The sequence below is a fragment of the Alosa sapidissima genome, chromosome 15 (assembly GCF_018492685.1).
Source record: "Alosa sapidissima isolate fAloSap1 chromosome 15, fAloSap1.pri, whole genome shotgun sequence".
In the NCBI taxonomy this organism is placed as follows: domain Eukaryota; kingdom Metazoa; phylum Chordata; class Actinopteri; order Clupeiformes; family Clupeidae; genus Alosa; species Alosa sapidissima.
Window position 1 is genome coordinate 12,059,350 of NC_055971.1, and position 17,436 is coordinate 12,076,785.

The 17,436-nt window shown below is 42.2% G+C and overlaps 1 protein-coding gene across 3 annotated transcripts in view; it reads right to left on the reverse strand.

Annotated features, from left to right (window-relative positions):
- The window catches only part of rasa2 (RAS p21 protein activator 2), a 54,403-nt gene extending 38,629 nt beyond the window's left edge, over positions 1 to 15,774 (reverse strand). For all 3 annotated transcript variants that reach the window (XM_042063684.1, XM_042063683.1, XM_042063682.1), the window contains exons 1-2: positions 15,648 to 15,774; positions 705 to 828 (exon numbers count right to left, since the gene is read on the reverse strand). In XM_042063684.1, the coding sequence (XP_041919618.1) occupies positions 705 to 828; positions 15,648 to 15,705 (182 nt within the window). In that variant the 5' untranslated portion in view covers positions 15,706 to 15,774. The remainder of the gene's footprint in view (positions 1 to 704; positions 829 to 15,647) is intronic.
- Between the last annotated feature and the right edge of the window lie 1,662 nt (positions 15,775 to 17,436).

Consider the following 17,436-nt stretch of genomic DNA (forward strand, 5'->3'; position numbering starts at 1 on the left):
ATGTGTGACTTATGTTTAGTTGATGTTATGACATGTAAAGTTAAGCTTGCCGAACTTAGTTATAGTCAGCCACGGGCAGTTTGACTGTGCCTACATTCGTGACACTCCTGTTAGTAGGTTAAACTGGAAAGAGCAAAAAATAGGAAAATAATGGTCACAATAATCCCATAAACACACAGATAACTCTTACACCAACCTTATTTTGTGCCTTTTATTCACGTTTGTTTCAAGATTTAGTAAGTATAACCCCTTTTCGCTCCCCACTTCTATGCAGCATAGGTTTCCCCTAAAAGGGGGCGTGTACATGCAGCACGGTCTAGCTAGATCCAGTGTGGTGTTGTAGTTGTTCTAACGTTACTAGTTGTTGCAACAGCTTGTGAAAAAACTACAAAGTTTGTTACACCAAAAAGAACGTTAATCTCACGATAAAAAATTTACCCCGTTGAAATAGATTTACGTTAACGCCGTTAATAACACGTTTAACTGACAGCACTAGTTACGTTCTTAACTTTGTCTCTGACTAGACTTCACGGGTCTGGACAATGTCATAGTTAAGTGTTTAGAAAATTACCAAAGCAAGAAGCATGACCATAAAAACATGGCAAACACGCCAGTCTGAGTGAGTGAGTGAGTGTGTGTGTGTGTGTGTGTGTGTGTGTGTGTGTGTTTATGTGTGAGCGTAGGTTGTGTTTGTAGAGGCTAACCTTAAGGTTTTCTCGAACACTTTTGTGCGGAACACCTCCTCTTGGTCCAGGCTGATGGTGCAGAAGGTGGAGACGTCACGCAATCGCGTGGGCCCCGAGCTTGGACCTAGGTTCTTTGCTTCACCTACACCAAACAAACAAAACAAAACAAAGACATTATTACATTTTCAGTATGCCATTACAAATCACAATGCAACACACCGTATGTCTCAGTACATATATTACTGTCATACAGATATTGTCTTGTCATCATTCATCCACTAACATCAATACAAAGCTGTGCAAATGTTATGTGAGATTTTACAAGCAACAAACAAATTAGCTACTGGACACACTATGGTGCTCATAGATTATTGGCTGGTTTGCAGCAAAAACTAGAAAATGCTGCTTATTATCAGAAAACAGTATGCAGTGCTGGGGCTGCTTGAAATGGCAAAAACCATAATCAGTATTTTGTTCGATATTGAGATCACGATTCATTAACACGATGATTACTCATACTCAATGATTTTGGAAACATATTCCATCCATTTTTAAAAACTTAACAGTGAATTAAAATCCATTTTAAATATTATATTAAATAATTCAACTGAAAAACAAATAATATGCAAACACATGCAAAAAAAGATAATGTATACAACAGTTACCACTGTAAAGCAAAAGGTGTGTGCTGGATTTATAACTCAAGACAAAACGAGAGCATTGTTGTAAAACGGAATGCAACAAAAACAATCGTTATATTTTGATTATGTTGTTTTTATAATCGTTGGAATTCATGGCACGGCCCTATATTGGTGCTAGGACAAAAATATGACAAGATCTCAACTTCATGTCATGGCTTCACTCAAAGGCAGCCATTTACAGGCCACATCTGCAATGCTGATTTAGTGGTAAAGTAGTTTCACAGGTGAGCCATGCTGCTTCTGGCAGCCGAGTCCAGCCCCATACCACACCAGCACTGACTGACTTCACTGCCCCACGCTGGGCTTATAACATAACATCACTAGATGACCTTCCTTTCCGGATCAACCGGGACACATGTCACATAACCACATTCTCACTACTTAGTAGTTAACTACTAAATGCAGAAGGCATAGATGCTAGGCTAGCATCTAACCTCTGCAGCATGTAACCTGCAGCATGTAACCTCAACCCTCTCTCCACTGACTTTGTGGAACTGTAATCCTCTACCTGGTGACCTGACCTGGTGAAGGTCAGAACACTGAGGTCAGTCAGACAGGCATGGTGCTCTGCAGCAGGCGATCACATGTGAACACAGCAAAAACAGGCAAGCCTTCACTTCCTGCAACTCTCTCAATGGTAACTACCACCACAAACAAACAGCATGAATAGCTCTCAATGCCACTTGACACAACAGTCTATAAAGCGCTAAGTGCTTTTTGTATATTTACATTTTATGTAAAAGGATTTTTTTTTTTTATTTACCGTGGCCTTAGGTAGGACCATGATGTTGAGTTTTTTGTTTAGATGTTATGAATTGTTTCAGCCCATTCAGGCCATTCAGTTGTGTATGTTATAGATACAAATGCAATCTTGAGCCTTTGAGCATTAGGACTAAGTATCATAATCCATTTTTCTGCACATAGATTAATTTTAGTTCTGGACTAAAAACTTTCTTCAATGGAGATTTTCATTGAAGGTTTCTTTTAATCTGTGAGACTACAGTCTTGCAACCACATATCCAGTATAATGGCACATTTTCACATTGCTATACAACAGCTAACATATTTCAAAGTGTTTCTTGAGATATTCACTATACACAAACCACCAAAATCTCATTAACCAAAAAGTATAGCCTAGGCCTATATCTTTGGTGTCATTAGTGATGAAGGCCACTTTTGTCAAGCATTGGAGACTATTTCCTATGTGACCTAATGTTTATTTTATTAAACAGTGTCTATTGGCATGGCACCTTTGGCTTAGTATCTTATTAGATTATGTTCACATTGAAGACAATTCCAGTTTGCTTCCCTAATCCCATTGTTCAAATCCAATCTTGACTGTCCACATAGTCATTTGCAAGGGATCAGACTGGATCTGTGTGCTAAGGCACTGTCATCTTTCTGTGGTATTTGCATCGTTTCCTATAGCAATGACTGAGACACAAACAAACACACACACACTCTCTTTCTCTCTCTCACACACATGTACACACACAAACACACATGCACACACACACACACACACTCACACACACACACACACACACACACTCGCACACACACGCACACACACACACACACACAGTATGGTGATAGCTGGCAGTGCGGAGAATGCCATGATGCTGTGGTCCTGACGACAGTGTGCATGCAACAGTAACACAGAGCAGTATTTCTCTTAACAAACAACATATTAGTCACTTCCAACACTGCAGGATGTGTATGTCTGTGTGTGTGATATACTGCTTGTCGTTGTGAATTATGATGGTGAAATCCTGTTTACATTCAGAAAGTCACAAGACCAACCCCCCCCAGATCAACAAAGACCATCGAATAAATAAACACACATTTCACGTATGTGGTCAGACTGATCAAGCTGAAGAACATTTAGAGTTCATCTTGTCCATGGCCACTTGCCCACTCCAATAATTCCTCTCCACCTACATGAATTGGCTTGTTGCTTTATCAGGATATGTTGTCTCCTATTGAGACAAAATGTAGCCTACACAACTGCATAATTTCCTTTGTGTCAGTGAGAATTACATTTGTGAATATCAAAGCAATGCAAATGTAAGAGCCACTTCAATCACAAAACGGAGTCTACAAATGTGTTTGTCAGTGGCAGTGCAGTGCTCTGCTGTTTGGCCTAAACCTCAGCCCAGTTCAGCAACAGTGCCTCTGAGACTAGGGATGACTCGGGTTCCTTTCGCCGTTTGGCACTGGGTGAGGGAAGTTAAGCAAGCGCAAGGCCGAGTTGTGCTAGCGTCAGAGAGACTGGGCGGACGGAGGGGCAGGCGGCCGCGGTGGAGCATGGCGTGGCGAAGGCGGATGCGGTCCTCGCTTCGGAGGCTCGCTGCTATAAGATGTGGTTTCAGGCGCGGAGCGCTAACTTCCTCCCAGAACACCCCTGCCTTCCAGCACCGCTCTGATTCACAAGCCTGCGCTCTTAACAACACAGAGAGAGAGAGAGAGGGAGAGTCAGAGCATGAGAGAGAGAGTGAGAGAAAGAGAGGAAGAGAGAGAGAAAGTGAGGGGGAGTGAGAAAAATAAGGAGAGAAAAGCCTCTTTCAAAAACACCACAGAGAGCAAAATACTAGACTGTGATGGCAGTACGCAGATGTCTCTGTACATCAAAATAATCTTTGTTTTTCTCACACACACTTCCAAACACACACACACACACACACACACAAACACAAACACACACACAAATCTAATCCTGGTGGTTTCATCTCCTCGATGAAACGTGACACACTTTCATGCTCATCCCTCAACTGGGATTATTTTTCCTGGATGTATAGGTCTCGGAGGTCCAGGAACCACATTTAGACACCAAGCAACGCTCCCTCCCTCTTGCCTGACACGACACAAACACACACACACACACTAGAATATGTGCGTTCATCCTGTAGAACATCTCTGCGAGTTCAAACAGGGAAGCGCATGGAGAGCCTCTTGTCCTTTTGTGCCACACAGACCCTAAAGGCAGGTGGCAGCGGTGGTTACCCAGAACGTCCTGCCAGCGGTGTCTTGCTGTTTCCTACTCAGGCATGTGCTCGGATAGACAAACATTTAGTGCACACACACACACGTACACGCGCGCGCACGCACACACACACACACACACACGCACACACACACACACACACACACACACACACACACACACACACACAGGAAGAGCACCCAGCCTCCAAGGGGACCTGCGAGTTCTTCATGATTCTCCAGGGACAAGGAGAAGAGGTAAAGAGAAGAGAATAACACCACACTGCAGTCGCCCCACCCACCCCCCAACCCCCCCAAGCACAAACAGACACACACAAATTGCCTCCTCATCCTCCCTAGGGGTCCTCCCCATCACTCTCTCCTACACACACACACACACACACACAAACACACACACACACACACACACACACACACACACACACAGACACAGGTGCACCGTCAAGTGCGGTGCTGTGTATAGTCTGCTTAGTGACGGAAGTAAAGGCAGACCACAGCCACATGTTGCAAGCAAACGACACCCAGAACAGAGCTGGCACAAGCCCCCGAGACCTCACACACTACATCCCCATACATCTCCCATCTCTTTTATTTCTCTCTTTATCTCTTTTTTCTCTCAGTATCTCTATCGTTCCTCTATAAGAACCCACCCAAAAACACACACACACACACAGAATGTCCAGAATGGTGGAAAATGTTGATCAGTGTTTCCTAATATCTTGTTTTGTTCCAATATCTTGTTTAGTTCAAACTCCCAAAATCAAGGACAATACAAGAAACCAGAAAATATTCAAATGTAAATAACTGGAATTGGAGGATGTTTGCTTTTGTTTCTTAAAAAAATAAGAAGGTAAAGTACCTGATTCATTGATTATGATAAAAGACGGTCATTAATTTAACAGTCGACAGCTAATTGATTAATCCAATAGGCTAAATGTTATAGCTTTAAACATGCACACAAGGGCTGTGTCATACTGGAAAAAACCCTGACCATCTTTTCTCACCAGATGACTTGAATAACAAAAAACAGGGGTCTCTCTGGTAGCTCATAAGCTACCTGTAGCTGCTCATCTGTTTCTGAGAAGCTCTCCAAAAGGTTTAAGGAAAATCTTCATAAAACTGATAACAAAGTCACCTGGTAAACCTGTTACAATTCCTATCAAAGCAAACTCACAGGCTACAAACAGAGAATGTAAAGGCGAAAGGAACCTTAACACTCATACAAAGCTTATTCAGTTGTTTTAGGTGGAGATCAGCTATGTGAATACATGCTACTAATAGCCTACAAAATGTTGGTAGCTCTCAGCCATGCTTATTTTGTCCAAGTAGCAGTTCTTGAAGCGAAAAAAGACTCCTGAGCTAGAATGATTGAGGAGATTTCTTTGAGCGCAAACCATACTTTATTGCATGCCCTGCAATGTGATTGCAAAATAATATATTATGCAGCCTTAATGCATGCCTTCCTCAACTGTTTTCTGTATTCAAGCGACACTATTTCTTTAGTCAGGCAACACTGAAGAAAGATCTGAGACAAGGGAGCAGTTCATGTGGGCTGAGAAACTAAGCGAGAGAGAGAGAGAGAGAGGGAGAGAGGGGATGTAGTCGGCACATGCTCTTCTTTTCTTGTGTCAGCTGGCTGGGTCATTCAGAGGGATGGCCAGAGCTTAACCAGGAGCCTACGCAGCAGAGTAGAATTCATGAATGGGCCGCATAAGTGGGTGTGAATGGCTTGTGTGTGTGTGTGTGTGTGTGTGTGTGTGTGTGTGTGTGTGTGTGTGTGTGTGTGTGTGCGCGTGCGTACTTGCATGTGAGAGACAGAGTGAGGCCAGCTGAGGGGAGTTTGTGTAAGTATGTTTTCGTGTGAATGTGTGAGAGAGACAGAAAGAATGTGTGTGTGTATGTGTGTGTGTGTGTGTGTTTGTGTGTGTGTGCATGTGTACGTGCGTGTGTATGTGTGCATGTATATGAGAAAGATAGAGGGAGAATGTATAAGTGACAGAAAATCTGTGCCTGCAGAAGATGATTGTAGTGTGTGTGTGTGTGTGTGTGTGTGTGTTCTTGTGAGCCGTGAGCACTTTAGCTCTTCGCCTCCATCTTCATATTTGTCTAACTGTCTATCTTGTTACCAGAGCGACCTGCACAGACAGGTCGCTCCTCTGAAGCAGGAAAAGAAACCTAATTAATAGCGGCCGATGATTCATTTCCTCTCGCCACGGACTGAACTCCAACCACCTGGACTCACCTGGTGTTACCTCTGCAAAACCAACAGAAATAACAACGGGAGCCCTGCCAGCAAGACTGCTCATGCTGACTGATTGCTCATCCCCATCTATGACTAAAGCAAATGACTTTATGACTACTTTATTATGACATTTATACACAGTTGGTAAATTTACAACTACCATTATCACACTACCTGTGTGTGTGTGTGTTTGTGTGTGTGTGTGTGTGTGTGTGTGTGTGTTGTGTATATCTTTGGTATATAAATCTGTGCTAATCCATTAGCATGGATATAGGGGAATGCATATGTGCGTGCATGCTTGACTGTAGCCTCTGTCTATGGTACTGTGTGTGCATGTGTGTGTGTGTGTGTGTTTGTGTGTGTGTGTGTGTGTGTGTGTTAAAGCAGGTATACAGCTCAGCTCTTTAAAGAGCTATTAATATGCGTAATCCCGGAGAGGTGGCTGGGAAAACTATAGGAAATCCTGAGCTGCCGCTAAGCTTCCGCTCGCCTGACCTGCCAACTGCTACAGCCTCCTGCCCTCCCCACACCATGCACAACACAGAACACGGAACACAGAACAGGACAGCGCGGAACACAGAACAGCCCAGTGTAAAACACTGAACAGCGAAATGCAGAACAACACAGCATAGCACAGTGCAGAACCACACAGAACAGCACTGTGCGGAGCAGTGCTCCTCAGGCCCTGCCATGTCACTCTGGAAATGCCTGTCAAATGACAGAGGTTAAAGGTTACATGCCATTCATACTCGGCCCACATCCAAGACTGGACACAACACCCTTTTGCACAATATTAGCTAATTAACAAACAAGCAACTGTTTAACGCCATGAAATCTAGTTCCTGACCCTCCATAACACAACATCGGTTGTAGCCTCATTGAAATCTGTCAATGAGAGAGGGAGAGAGAAAGAGACACAGAGAGAGAGAGAGAGAGAGAGAGAGAGAGAGAGAGCTCTGATGCTGTGGCAACAGTGTACAGTTAAGGGGAGATTTGAATACAGACTGTTGAAGGTCCACTAACAGAAATTATTTCGCAGTTATCAGACAGAAAACTATTACACATTGTGAACTTCCAACCAAGTTTAACCAACGCTCTCAGGATGGATGTGTAAAGGGGGAAAAAAATCAGGAAATAGGCTATCAGATATATCTGCAATTCTCGTTTTGTAGTGATCTCGACATATCTTAGCATAGTGTGTGCATACACCTTTTCCCCCTCAGCATAGGACTATAGGCCTATTTGTTTGTGTTCATCTAGGTTCAACAAATCAGGACAACAGTAATTTGTTGTGCTGCACAGTTTAATTGAGCATGTCCGTTTTGAGTAAGGGTCAAAGTGAATGCGCTTCGTCTCGTCTGATAGGTCAGCCGCTACAGAATTGTACTGACATTTTCCTTGTCGCTGGAAAGATTTGGACATCGATTTGACAATAAGCTATTTATAATTTTGTTATGCAGATTTTTCCCCCGCAGATAATGAAAATGCCCTTAATGGGTGTCAGGAAACATAAATGAGATGGCCTTGCCTTTACTGGAAATGGGGCTAACCATTGCAGAGTTAAAGTGTTTATACGGGTTTCAGCATCAGCCAAAATAAGATGTACAGGACCAATTTGGACCGATCTTCAGGCCTGTCAACTTCTTCACAATCTATAAAAGTGAGAGCAGCTCTTTTGTCATGAAGCTGTTCATTCTTGCGAGTAGATGAGGCGGCCTGTTAGGACACACACAATGGATGCTAGTGAACTGGATGTGGACAGTGAGTACTAAGCAGCAGCAATTTAGGCTTCAGTATCTGTGCAATGATAAACTGCTGGAGTAGAGAAACCAGCTACTTTTTAAAAACATTTCGCTGAGTGTGTTTATGCCTCACCACACTACCATTTCTTAGTAGGGATGCACGATATATCGGCGGCCGATATATTATTAGCCGATAAGTGAAAAAATGAAAATATTATTATCGGTCCGATAACAGAATTCTGGCCGATAATTTGCGCCGATATTTTTTAAAGTCCTAATTTAGGCCTACGTAAGGTCCGTCCTGCTACACTGAGCTACTTGAGCTTGGTTGGCTATACTTTAGCGGTGTGAATGTATTTCACCACTCTAACAAAATCTGTGGATATGCGTTCATTTGGGAATCTGTGCATCTCAAAATCCTCTCGTGAATGATCCGCCATTTAACCTTAACAGAGCGGAGCTCAGTCCTATCTAGAGCCGTCTTGTGCTGGGGCCTGTACTATGAAGCGGGGTTACTGGCTTATCTGGGTAACTTCGAGAGTAACTTGATCACGTGTGGCGTAACTTCCCGATTAACCCGTACTACGAAAGGTGGATAGGTTTTAACCGAGGTATGCTGCCGTGGCAATTTACGCTGCATCTCAAACCTGCTCCGACCAGGTTATGTTCTTGGTTAACCCAAGGTTTCCGTTAACCACACCCTTTATAAGTACCACCCCTCCACTAACAATTTCTCCCGAGACATGTCGGCGTAGGCCTACCTGGATGATCCATACGACATTGGAGCGCAAATCGTGAGGGACTCACGGTTTTAGAGACCGCCAGAAAATATATATAGCCTATATAGATATTCTCTATGAAGATATATATTGTCAGCCAAGGGAATTCGTTATCTTTGTCAGATGATCTAGGAAGACGTCTCATAGCAATGCCCGTACGTGGACATTAATGTATTCCATCGGTGATGCAAGAATACTGTATGTCCGAAAATAAATCGGACAATTTTAACAAACTTGTTGAATTGAATGTCATATTACTGTACCCTGCACATAAAGGCTACACTTCCACAGCACCAGAATCCGACCGAATGCCTCCCTCAACCCCCTCCATAATCGGCCTTCCACTATTATTTGCGATGGCCAACTCTTCTGCTACTGTAAAACACGCTGGTGCCTTTCCTCCTACAGTACTGTTTAAAGACACCTTTTTCTTGTTAGCTGTAAAACAGAGGCCAAGTGAAGGCTATAAGCTAGGCCTACATGTTTTCAGAATTAAGAAATATTAATGCAAGCTATAACTATATAAACCTACTATTCTGAATAATGTTTTTGTTTTTCATTTTCACCTGCTGCCATGTGCGTTTTGCAATGGTGTTGCATCTGAAATGTTCACAGGATTAGGCATACACTAAATCAGTCAATGGGGGCTACTTAAACATTCAATTATCCTTATTACTGGTTGCATCTGTAGGCCTTTCTATGAACTCAAAATAGACTATTTAATTATTTCAACTCATTTCAGACATTCCGCAAGCTACTAATCCTCCGTAACACATATTTGAAGAACATGTGGGAATAAAACTTTACTTTTAGGCATTTAGGCTACCCGATCTGCAATACGTTGCCAACAGCCTTGCTTTGTTCACTGCCGACGTATTTGATTTTTGTCGTAGAGTGGGTTTTAATTCCTCATAACTTGTCATAATAATTCATCCGTAAAATAAGGTGATCGCGTCATCATTGAAAGTGGTGACTTGCGCTGCAACCCGCCCCTTTTATGTGAACGCGCACAAACTCCAATTAGGTTAACCCCGGCTCAACAAATCAACTTCATAATCAGCGTCGTAGTACCGATTAACACCACTTAAGATAACCAGGTTTTGTCAACCCTGGTTTAACAAAGTAACCCTGGGTTACATCTGGGTAGGTTAAGCTCCCTTCGTAGTACAGGCCCCCTGTGTGTTTGCACTTTACCGCGCTGGTCGGGAAAACAAATAAACAAACTCGTTAGTGGGACGAGTAAATAAGTAGGCCTAGTTCTAAGTTGTGTTTTAGTATTATATTTGCATTACTTTAGCTTGGGTTTTGTATTATTACCTAGAAATATGCTAACTATTCATACTTCAGTATTATATTTGCATTACTTTAGCTTGGGTTTTGTATTATCACCTAGAAATATGCTAACCATTCGTGCTTCAGTTCCAGACAGGTCATCATAATAAGTTATTAAAACCTTCGGGGCTAACGCCTTTCATTTCTGCTGCAGCAGGTTGTGCGCAACAGAGTAGGCTAGACATAAGATACAGTCTGAGGAGTTTCAGCTTTACAGTTACCCGCAGTTGAAACTAAACCTAAGTTTCCCTCACAAACTCTGATTTGGTCGCTATACTGTAGCTTATTCCAAGCTGAGCTGTTTATGAGCGTTTAGTCCTAAATGAAAACGATTCAAACTCTAGCCACTCACTCGCAATTCACTGACGTCAGGTTCACTTAAAGGAGCCACACATACTGTAGGGCTAGGCTACTGTTATGTTGTTGACTGCCGTACTATTGAGGACTATTATGAGTTCTGTCCATCGTTTGGTGGTAGGTAAAATTACTGCAATAAAATTATGCTTATTAAATGCTTTCCCCAAATCACTTTTCACATTTTTTTTTCAAGAGTAATATTATCGGTTATCTTATCGTATCGGCCACAACAAACCAATAAATATCGGTTATCGTTATCGGCCCTAAAATTCCATATCGGTGGATCTCTAATTCTTAGTCTAATTTGTACACTGGCTCGCCAGGGGTGGTAAAACTCATAAAGAGCATGTGAGAGTCTAAACTGAAAACCCTACATACATTGTTGCTCTTCCGTTGTGCTGGAAAGAGAGGGAGACAAGAGATCGGGACAGGGAGGAAGAGAGAGATAGAGAGAGAGAGAGAGAATGAGAAGGAGGAAGGGAGGGAGAGAGTGAGCAAGGACCTCTATCAGTAGCAAGAGGAACAGGCCTGTTTCGTAAGAGGTTTAGAAGCCCGTGGTGGTAGTTCCTCTAAATGCGAGAGTTTCCTCACAGCTCATTGATGCGTAGCGTAGCACTGAAACTAGGGGTGTGAATTTGAGACCTCAATATTACAATGACATTCAGTTGCCGAGCGATATTGGCATTTTTAAAATTGAAGAGATTCTGGGAATACTACAATTCCACTTCCAACATTACATTACATTAGGCTATAGGCTATTTTGTATACTTAACTTTTTGAATAACTGAATATAGCTTAGAAATGTCCTGTTCACCAATGTGTTTATAATAATAATAATAATAATAATAATACAGTAACAATAAAGAACTGTTTTTTTTTCTGTGACTATTTGAAGAACTGTTTTGAATTGTAACTGAAAAGAGTTTCTCTCACATCTAACTGAAACCCCTTACTATATGCCCAGCTTGACACCTGTAGATTTGGCACAAACACTATCTGGAGTCAACATGAGGAGTATGTGTGACTTTGTGTGTGTGTGTGTGTGTGTGTGTGTGTGTGCGTATACGTGCGCACACTTGTGTACACCTGCGTGTTCCACCTGCATCTGGCGTGAGCATGTAAATAGCTCTGTTTGTGTAAAGGAGACACTGTCAGAGTCTATGAACAATAGATGTGGCTATGCTTTGGAGGTGACCTATAAGCCTTGCATTAAAATGAGAAAAAAGAGAGATTGGGATCATGGGCCTGTAACTTGTTATTTCCTTACAACACCTGATTTACACATTATTATTTCTTATATACAAGCTCATCTGACAGCCAAACAACATAGGAGCGTCAGAAACAACACTTGAGTCGCTTTTGCACAATCATAAACCCACTAACAACCCCACAACTGAAAAATGCTAGTTTCCTGTTTAAGTTTCGTAAAATGGCATAAATATTACTCACTCTCGGTCTGACAGCTATTATTTAGGTCTCATCAGTCAGCAAAATTACATTGTTGTCTGATTCGTTTGTGCCCAATGGTTACATGTTGTCTGTTGCCAGTTTGTTTTTCTGCTGCTGTTGTAACAATGTAATTTCCTCTCATGCGATTAATAAAGTTTATCTGATCTTATCTTATCTTCACATTAACAGACAACAACGGTAAAGCGATCTGACTTAAGCTTGTGCGGACTGCAGGCATCCAGGCCTGAGCCTCCAGTGACAATACTGCTGTAATTGCTGAATGATGGCAGAAGAACAAAAACAGCGGATGCAAAGGGAGGCCTAACAAATTAACCGGCATCCAGGCGCACATGGTGGACAAACAGTTCATAAATTGGTTCACAGTTGAGTGGCTGTACGGTTACTGCCAGCATCCTGTCAAAACCTTATTCAGATGCGCACATTCAAAACTTGTGGTTGACTTGGCAGGACTGACGCAAAAATTCATTTGCCTAGAAAACAGTGAACCTAGAAAATGTTGTTTGTCTTTTTTTTTTCGAAAGAAGGAAAAATAATGTCCATCCCTGTGTTCACAACACCCCCATTCTGAGGAATCCATGCATGTCATACATAACATCCTGTTAGCCCGCTCTTCTGCTGTGCTTCCAGTGAATCGTTGCCAGTGGTTCGCGCAAATAACACACTAACTTTGGCTGTGTTCGCTGCTCTACACACTGAGATGCTCTGCTCAATACAAAGGGCAAAAATAAAATAAAAATCTAGCCTTCTGGCAAAAGAAATTGAAGGGCGACCAAATCAAACCAGCCTTGCGTCCGTGGTATAACTATGGCATTTGTTATGTGTGTGGCAGAAAGAACATTTAAGCAGAAGGGAAAGGGCCGATGGCCGGGCTCAGAAAACCTGTGGATAATCCCCCCTGTCCTGACCCTTACTGTGACGAGCAGCCTGCAGTCACTTATCTCCTCAGTCCACTCAGGTGAAAACTCACAGAATAAGACGGTACACTCAGGAAAGAAATAGCTAAGACCAGTAGGCACCAAATGACATCAAAATAGGTACTAACAACAGCCTGCAGATGTGAAGTCTGATGTGAAAAAAAGGATTAAAAACAGGCATTTACTTTCTGCACTTTCTTTTTTCACAACTAGGCTAAATTAAATAAAAATAGGGTTTGTGTAAAGATGAGCATGGAACATGCCCCAACAAAAACAAACAACAGTGAATAATGTGCCAAGTCAGATGGAGGACAGAACAATTTTCAACTGCAAAACGTGTGGCTCTGACAAGACCTCTTTGTGGCCTATGCATGTCCATTTTCCGAAACAAGAAACCATGCCAATGCCAAACACCATGCTGATATCACATGGTTTCTTGTTCTTCACTTTAGCAGTGCAAACACTATTTGCCCCATCAACTGTAGACCAATCTCTGCAATGATGTATTTGATTTCTCCCTGAACCATATTACAGTATGTTTAAAAAGAAATCCACAAGACTTGCCAAGCAGTAACAATAACAGCCAAACTACCATTTCGGCACATCTCAGTTAATATGTATCAACTATAAAGACAGTTCAGGTTTTAAGACAGCTTTTAAAAATAGGAAATTAATCAACTTAATTCAACCTGAACTACACCAACACTTCTGTCAGTGCTATACCCTCAGCTTTCAATCACAGATGTCACAGCATAATACCTCAAATACTACAGGTGCTACCTATTTGACATTACTCTTTGTATAACAGTAGCTGTGTCCCTGGGTTAATGTAATTCATATGCTTGAGAACTAATAGCTACTTCAGTGCCCAGCTAGAGGGCCATTAGCAGTGATGCTTCACCAAAATGAAGCGCAGAGACACGGTGTGTAGGAAGTGAGTTGAGGAGGCACTTGGGAAACCCACTGGAATTGTACTGTAAATGAATCACCTCTATTATAGTCCTTTAATGCGAGCTGTTGTTTAATGGACTGGTCTGATAGCGGGTTTGTTTGTAAGCTCTCATTGATAAAACTGGATAAATAATCCTTTGTGTTACAGCGAGAACAGTTCTTAGCGCAGCCCGGGTTTTTCACTGTAACGAGGGCATAGTGGGAGTATTTTACAAGACTTATAGGGGTTTGCGTTAACTAACATCAGGATGATTTATTATCATCTAATACATTTATTAATTGTGTGAGGCAAAATTACCCGGAGTCATTCTTGCACTGGCCAAAACGACTGGGAGATGTTTTCGATGTAGCTGGAGACACTGAAAACGGTCTATATTCCCAGCTATCGGTAGATATTCTGACAAGTTATGTGGCCATGATACATTCTATTGTAGGCCTAGACTATTGCGCTTTTCTGATGTTTAAAGTTTACACGGCACTGTACACAGCGACGCATATAGCATACTGTTGAATTGTAATAAATTGTTAATCTAACCACGTAACGTTATTGTCAACACTTCCTACAATACCAACAGCATGTAACATTAGTTTACAGCTCTGCTCGAGTATGCTTCGAGTACACACTTCAAGTTAACCATCAAGCCATTTTAGTGGCGATAGCTAGCCAAATATCAGCAGGAGTTGTCAGGAATTGGTTTGACACATCGGTCATTTGAGTTTACGGGATTAATTAGAAATCCACAGGCCACTATTAGTTTCAGAATATAACACAACTTCCTGCCACGAGTATGTCGCAAGTTTCGTTGAAAACTGAGAGTCCAATCTAGCCCGCATTTCACGTAAGTGTGATTCATTCACACAACTGTTTGCTAGCCGCGGCAGCTTAATCAAAGTAACTATCGATATCGAACTGCGATATTTCAATTACATGATGTAACGTTAACCTGATAGAGTAGTAACACCACATTTGAAAGCTTCTGCAATATAATGACAAACTGCCAAATAATTAGGCAGCAGCTTCTGATAGCTAGCTTAGTTAGCAATCTCGTGTGTTTTGATTCGTACTATGGCTAGCAAGTTAGCAAGGTTGTATGAGGGCTTGCTAGCATTATAAGGAACAGGGGCATACTCGTTCAGATGTCTGTCTGAGCGGTCATTTTAAAAGTGTCATCATTGAAAAAAGATAGTAGTACAAATGTAATTACATGGTTAGTAATGCTGTAACAAAGGCTGTGTTTATTGGGAACGGAGTTATATCATACGCATGTAGTAACGTTAACGTTATTAGCTAGCACAGTTCACAACGCTTCTCCAGCGTTAAGCAAGTAGTGACTGGGTCTCGCTCCCTGTGTGTATGTGAGTGCGTGTGTGTTGATCGCACCGCGCCCCTCTTTTTCGTATGTCGATCACTTTTAATGCCCCTCTCTACTCTCAGACTTTGAATACAATCAAGCAGCTCGTCGGACTTACAGATCTTTCCCCGTAGACTTTGTAAAATCCGAATTTTCGTGTCGTCTTCTTCCGCCATGGTTCAAGTTCTGTCTATATCTGTACAGTACATTCAATACTTAACTATCACATCCGTTTATGAATGCAACCTGACGTCCAGCCCACCGTGGCGTCACTACGAACTCGATTGGTTGAAGCCACACGCTGACATCAGACGAAGGATTTGTGTGAATCGGCTCTCGGCTCACTAGTCCAACAAACGGAAGTCCGGTGGACGGCTGTCTTTAAAGAAGATTGCTACACATCTTTGTAGCCTAATTATCATGTTGCAATAAATATGATGCAGTTTAAAGCGGTTCTGAAAATTATATGTCGTCTCTACTAGCCTATATCATGGAGAGTCCTTAGATGATGCTGGCAAGTAGCCTGAAGGAGAGAAAGTTATTCCTGAGTACAGTAATGGACCGTAATGGCTACAAAGTATCCTACTACAGAAACAACTAGTTGGGCATGTGAAAAGTCTACATTTAGATTTAGATTTTAGATTACATTTACTGTAGTCTACATGCTTTTGTGTTTTACCATTATGTATTGAGTGACAGTTTTCTGGGTGTGGTTCATTTTACATTTATAATAATAATGCATGATTATAAAAGTTGTAGTAGGCCATTGCCAAGTTAGACAGAGTTTAGAAACTTTCCCTAAAGTGGTCTTAAAGGTGTCTTTTCTTTTGTATTTTTCGAACTATGATAGGCCTATCCCCTGGGATTCTGTTCAGTGGCAGAATTATGTGTGTTCATGAGTTTAGGCTAAATAATTAATATGAATTGAATATATGCTCTCAACCAAATCTGAATTGCATACACAGGATCCACTCAGACCCTCTCTTGTGCAGCAAGTACAGAAAAAGGCAGCCTCATGGTAGCCGCCAAGGGGTTACTGATGCAAATTAACAGTGCAGGTTGGACACCTCAATTGCTCATTAAACAGAATTATCATCTTGGTCTTAAAGATACATTCTACTTTTTTAATATATATATGTATGTATTATGCAGTGTATGTATGTAGGCTCGGCCTATGTAGACTACTGTGCAATGTTGTGTTATCTATCTCTCTGTCTGTCTGTTACAGGTCATTACACCAGTGGGCCGCGGCTGAAGTGCCCTTGAGCAAGGCACCTAACCCCTCACTGCTCCCCGAGCGCCGCCGTTGTAGCAGGCACTGCGCCGGGATTAGTGTGTGCTTCACCTCACTGTGTGTTCACTGTGTGCTGTTTGTGTTTCACTAATTCACCGATTGGGTTAAATGCAGAGACCAAATTTCCCTCACAGGATCAAAAAAGTATATATACTTATACTTATACAGGACCACCAACTTGCTCTGTACCTATGCTTACTATCTCCACATTCAGACTAGACATCAGGACAGGACCCAGATGTTGGTGGTAGGATATCGCCTGAGTGGGAAAGGAATGATGGGGTGGTCGGGTGGACATAGGAGTGTTCCTGAGCTTGGGACGCAAAGTGCAGGGAGGTTCATGTAAAGAATTTAGCTGATGGGAGATCGTCTTAGATATGGAATAGGGGTGGGATGGGAGGTAGCTGGGAGGGGGGAACATCTGGCGATGCCGTCACGTGGGACGTGCTGTCTGTGAATGCTGCATTGTGCAGGAGGCCGGTGAAGGAAAAGGAATGAGATTCTCAGATGGACCGACCCCTGAGGGTGCAGAAAGACTCTAAGTGTGTGTGAGTGAATGAATGAGAGAGCAATAGAGATACAGAAAGAGACGGAGAGAGAGAGAGTACTGAAA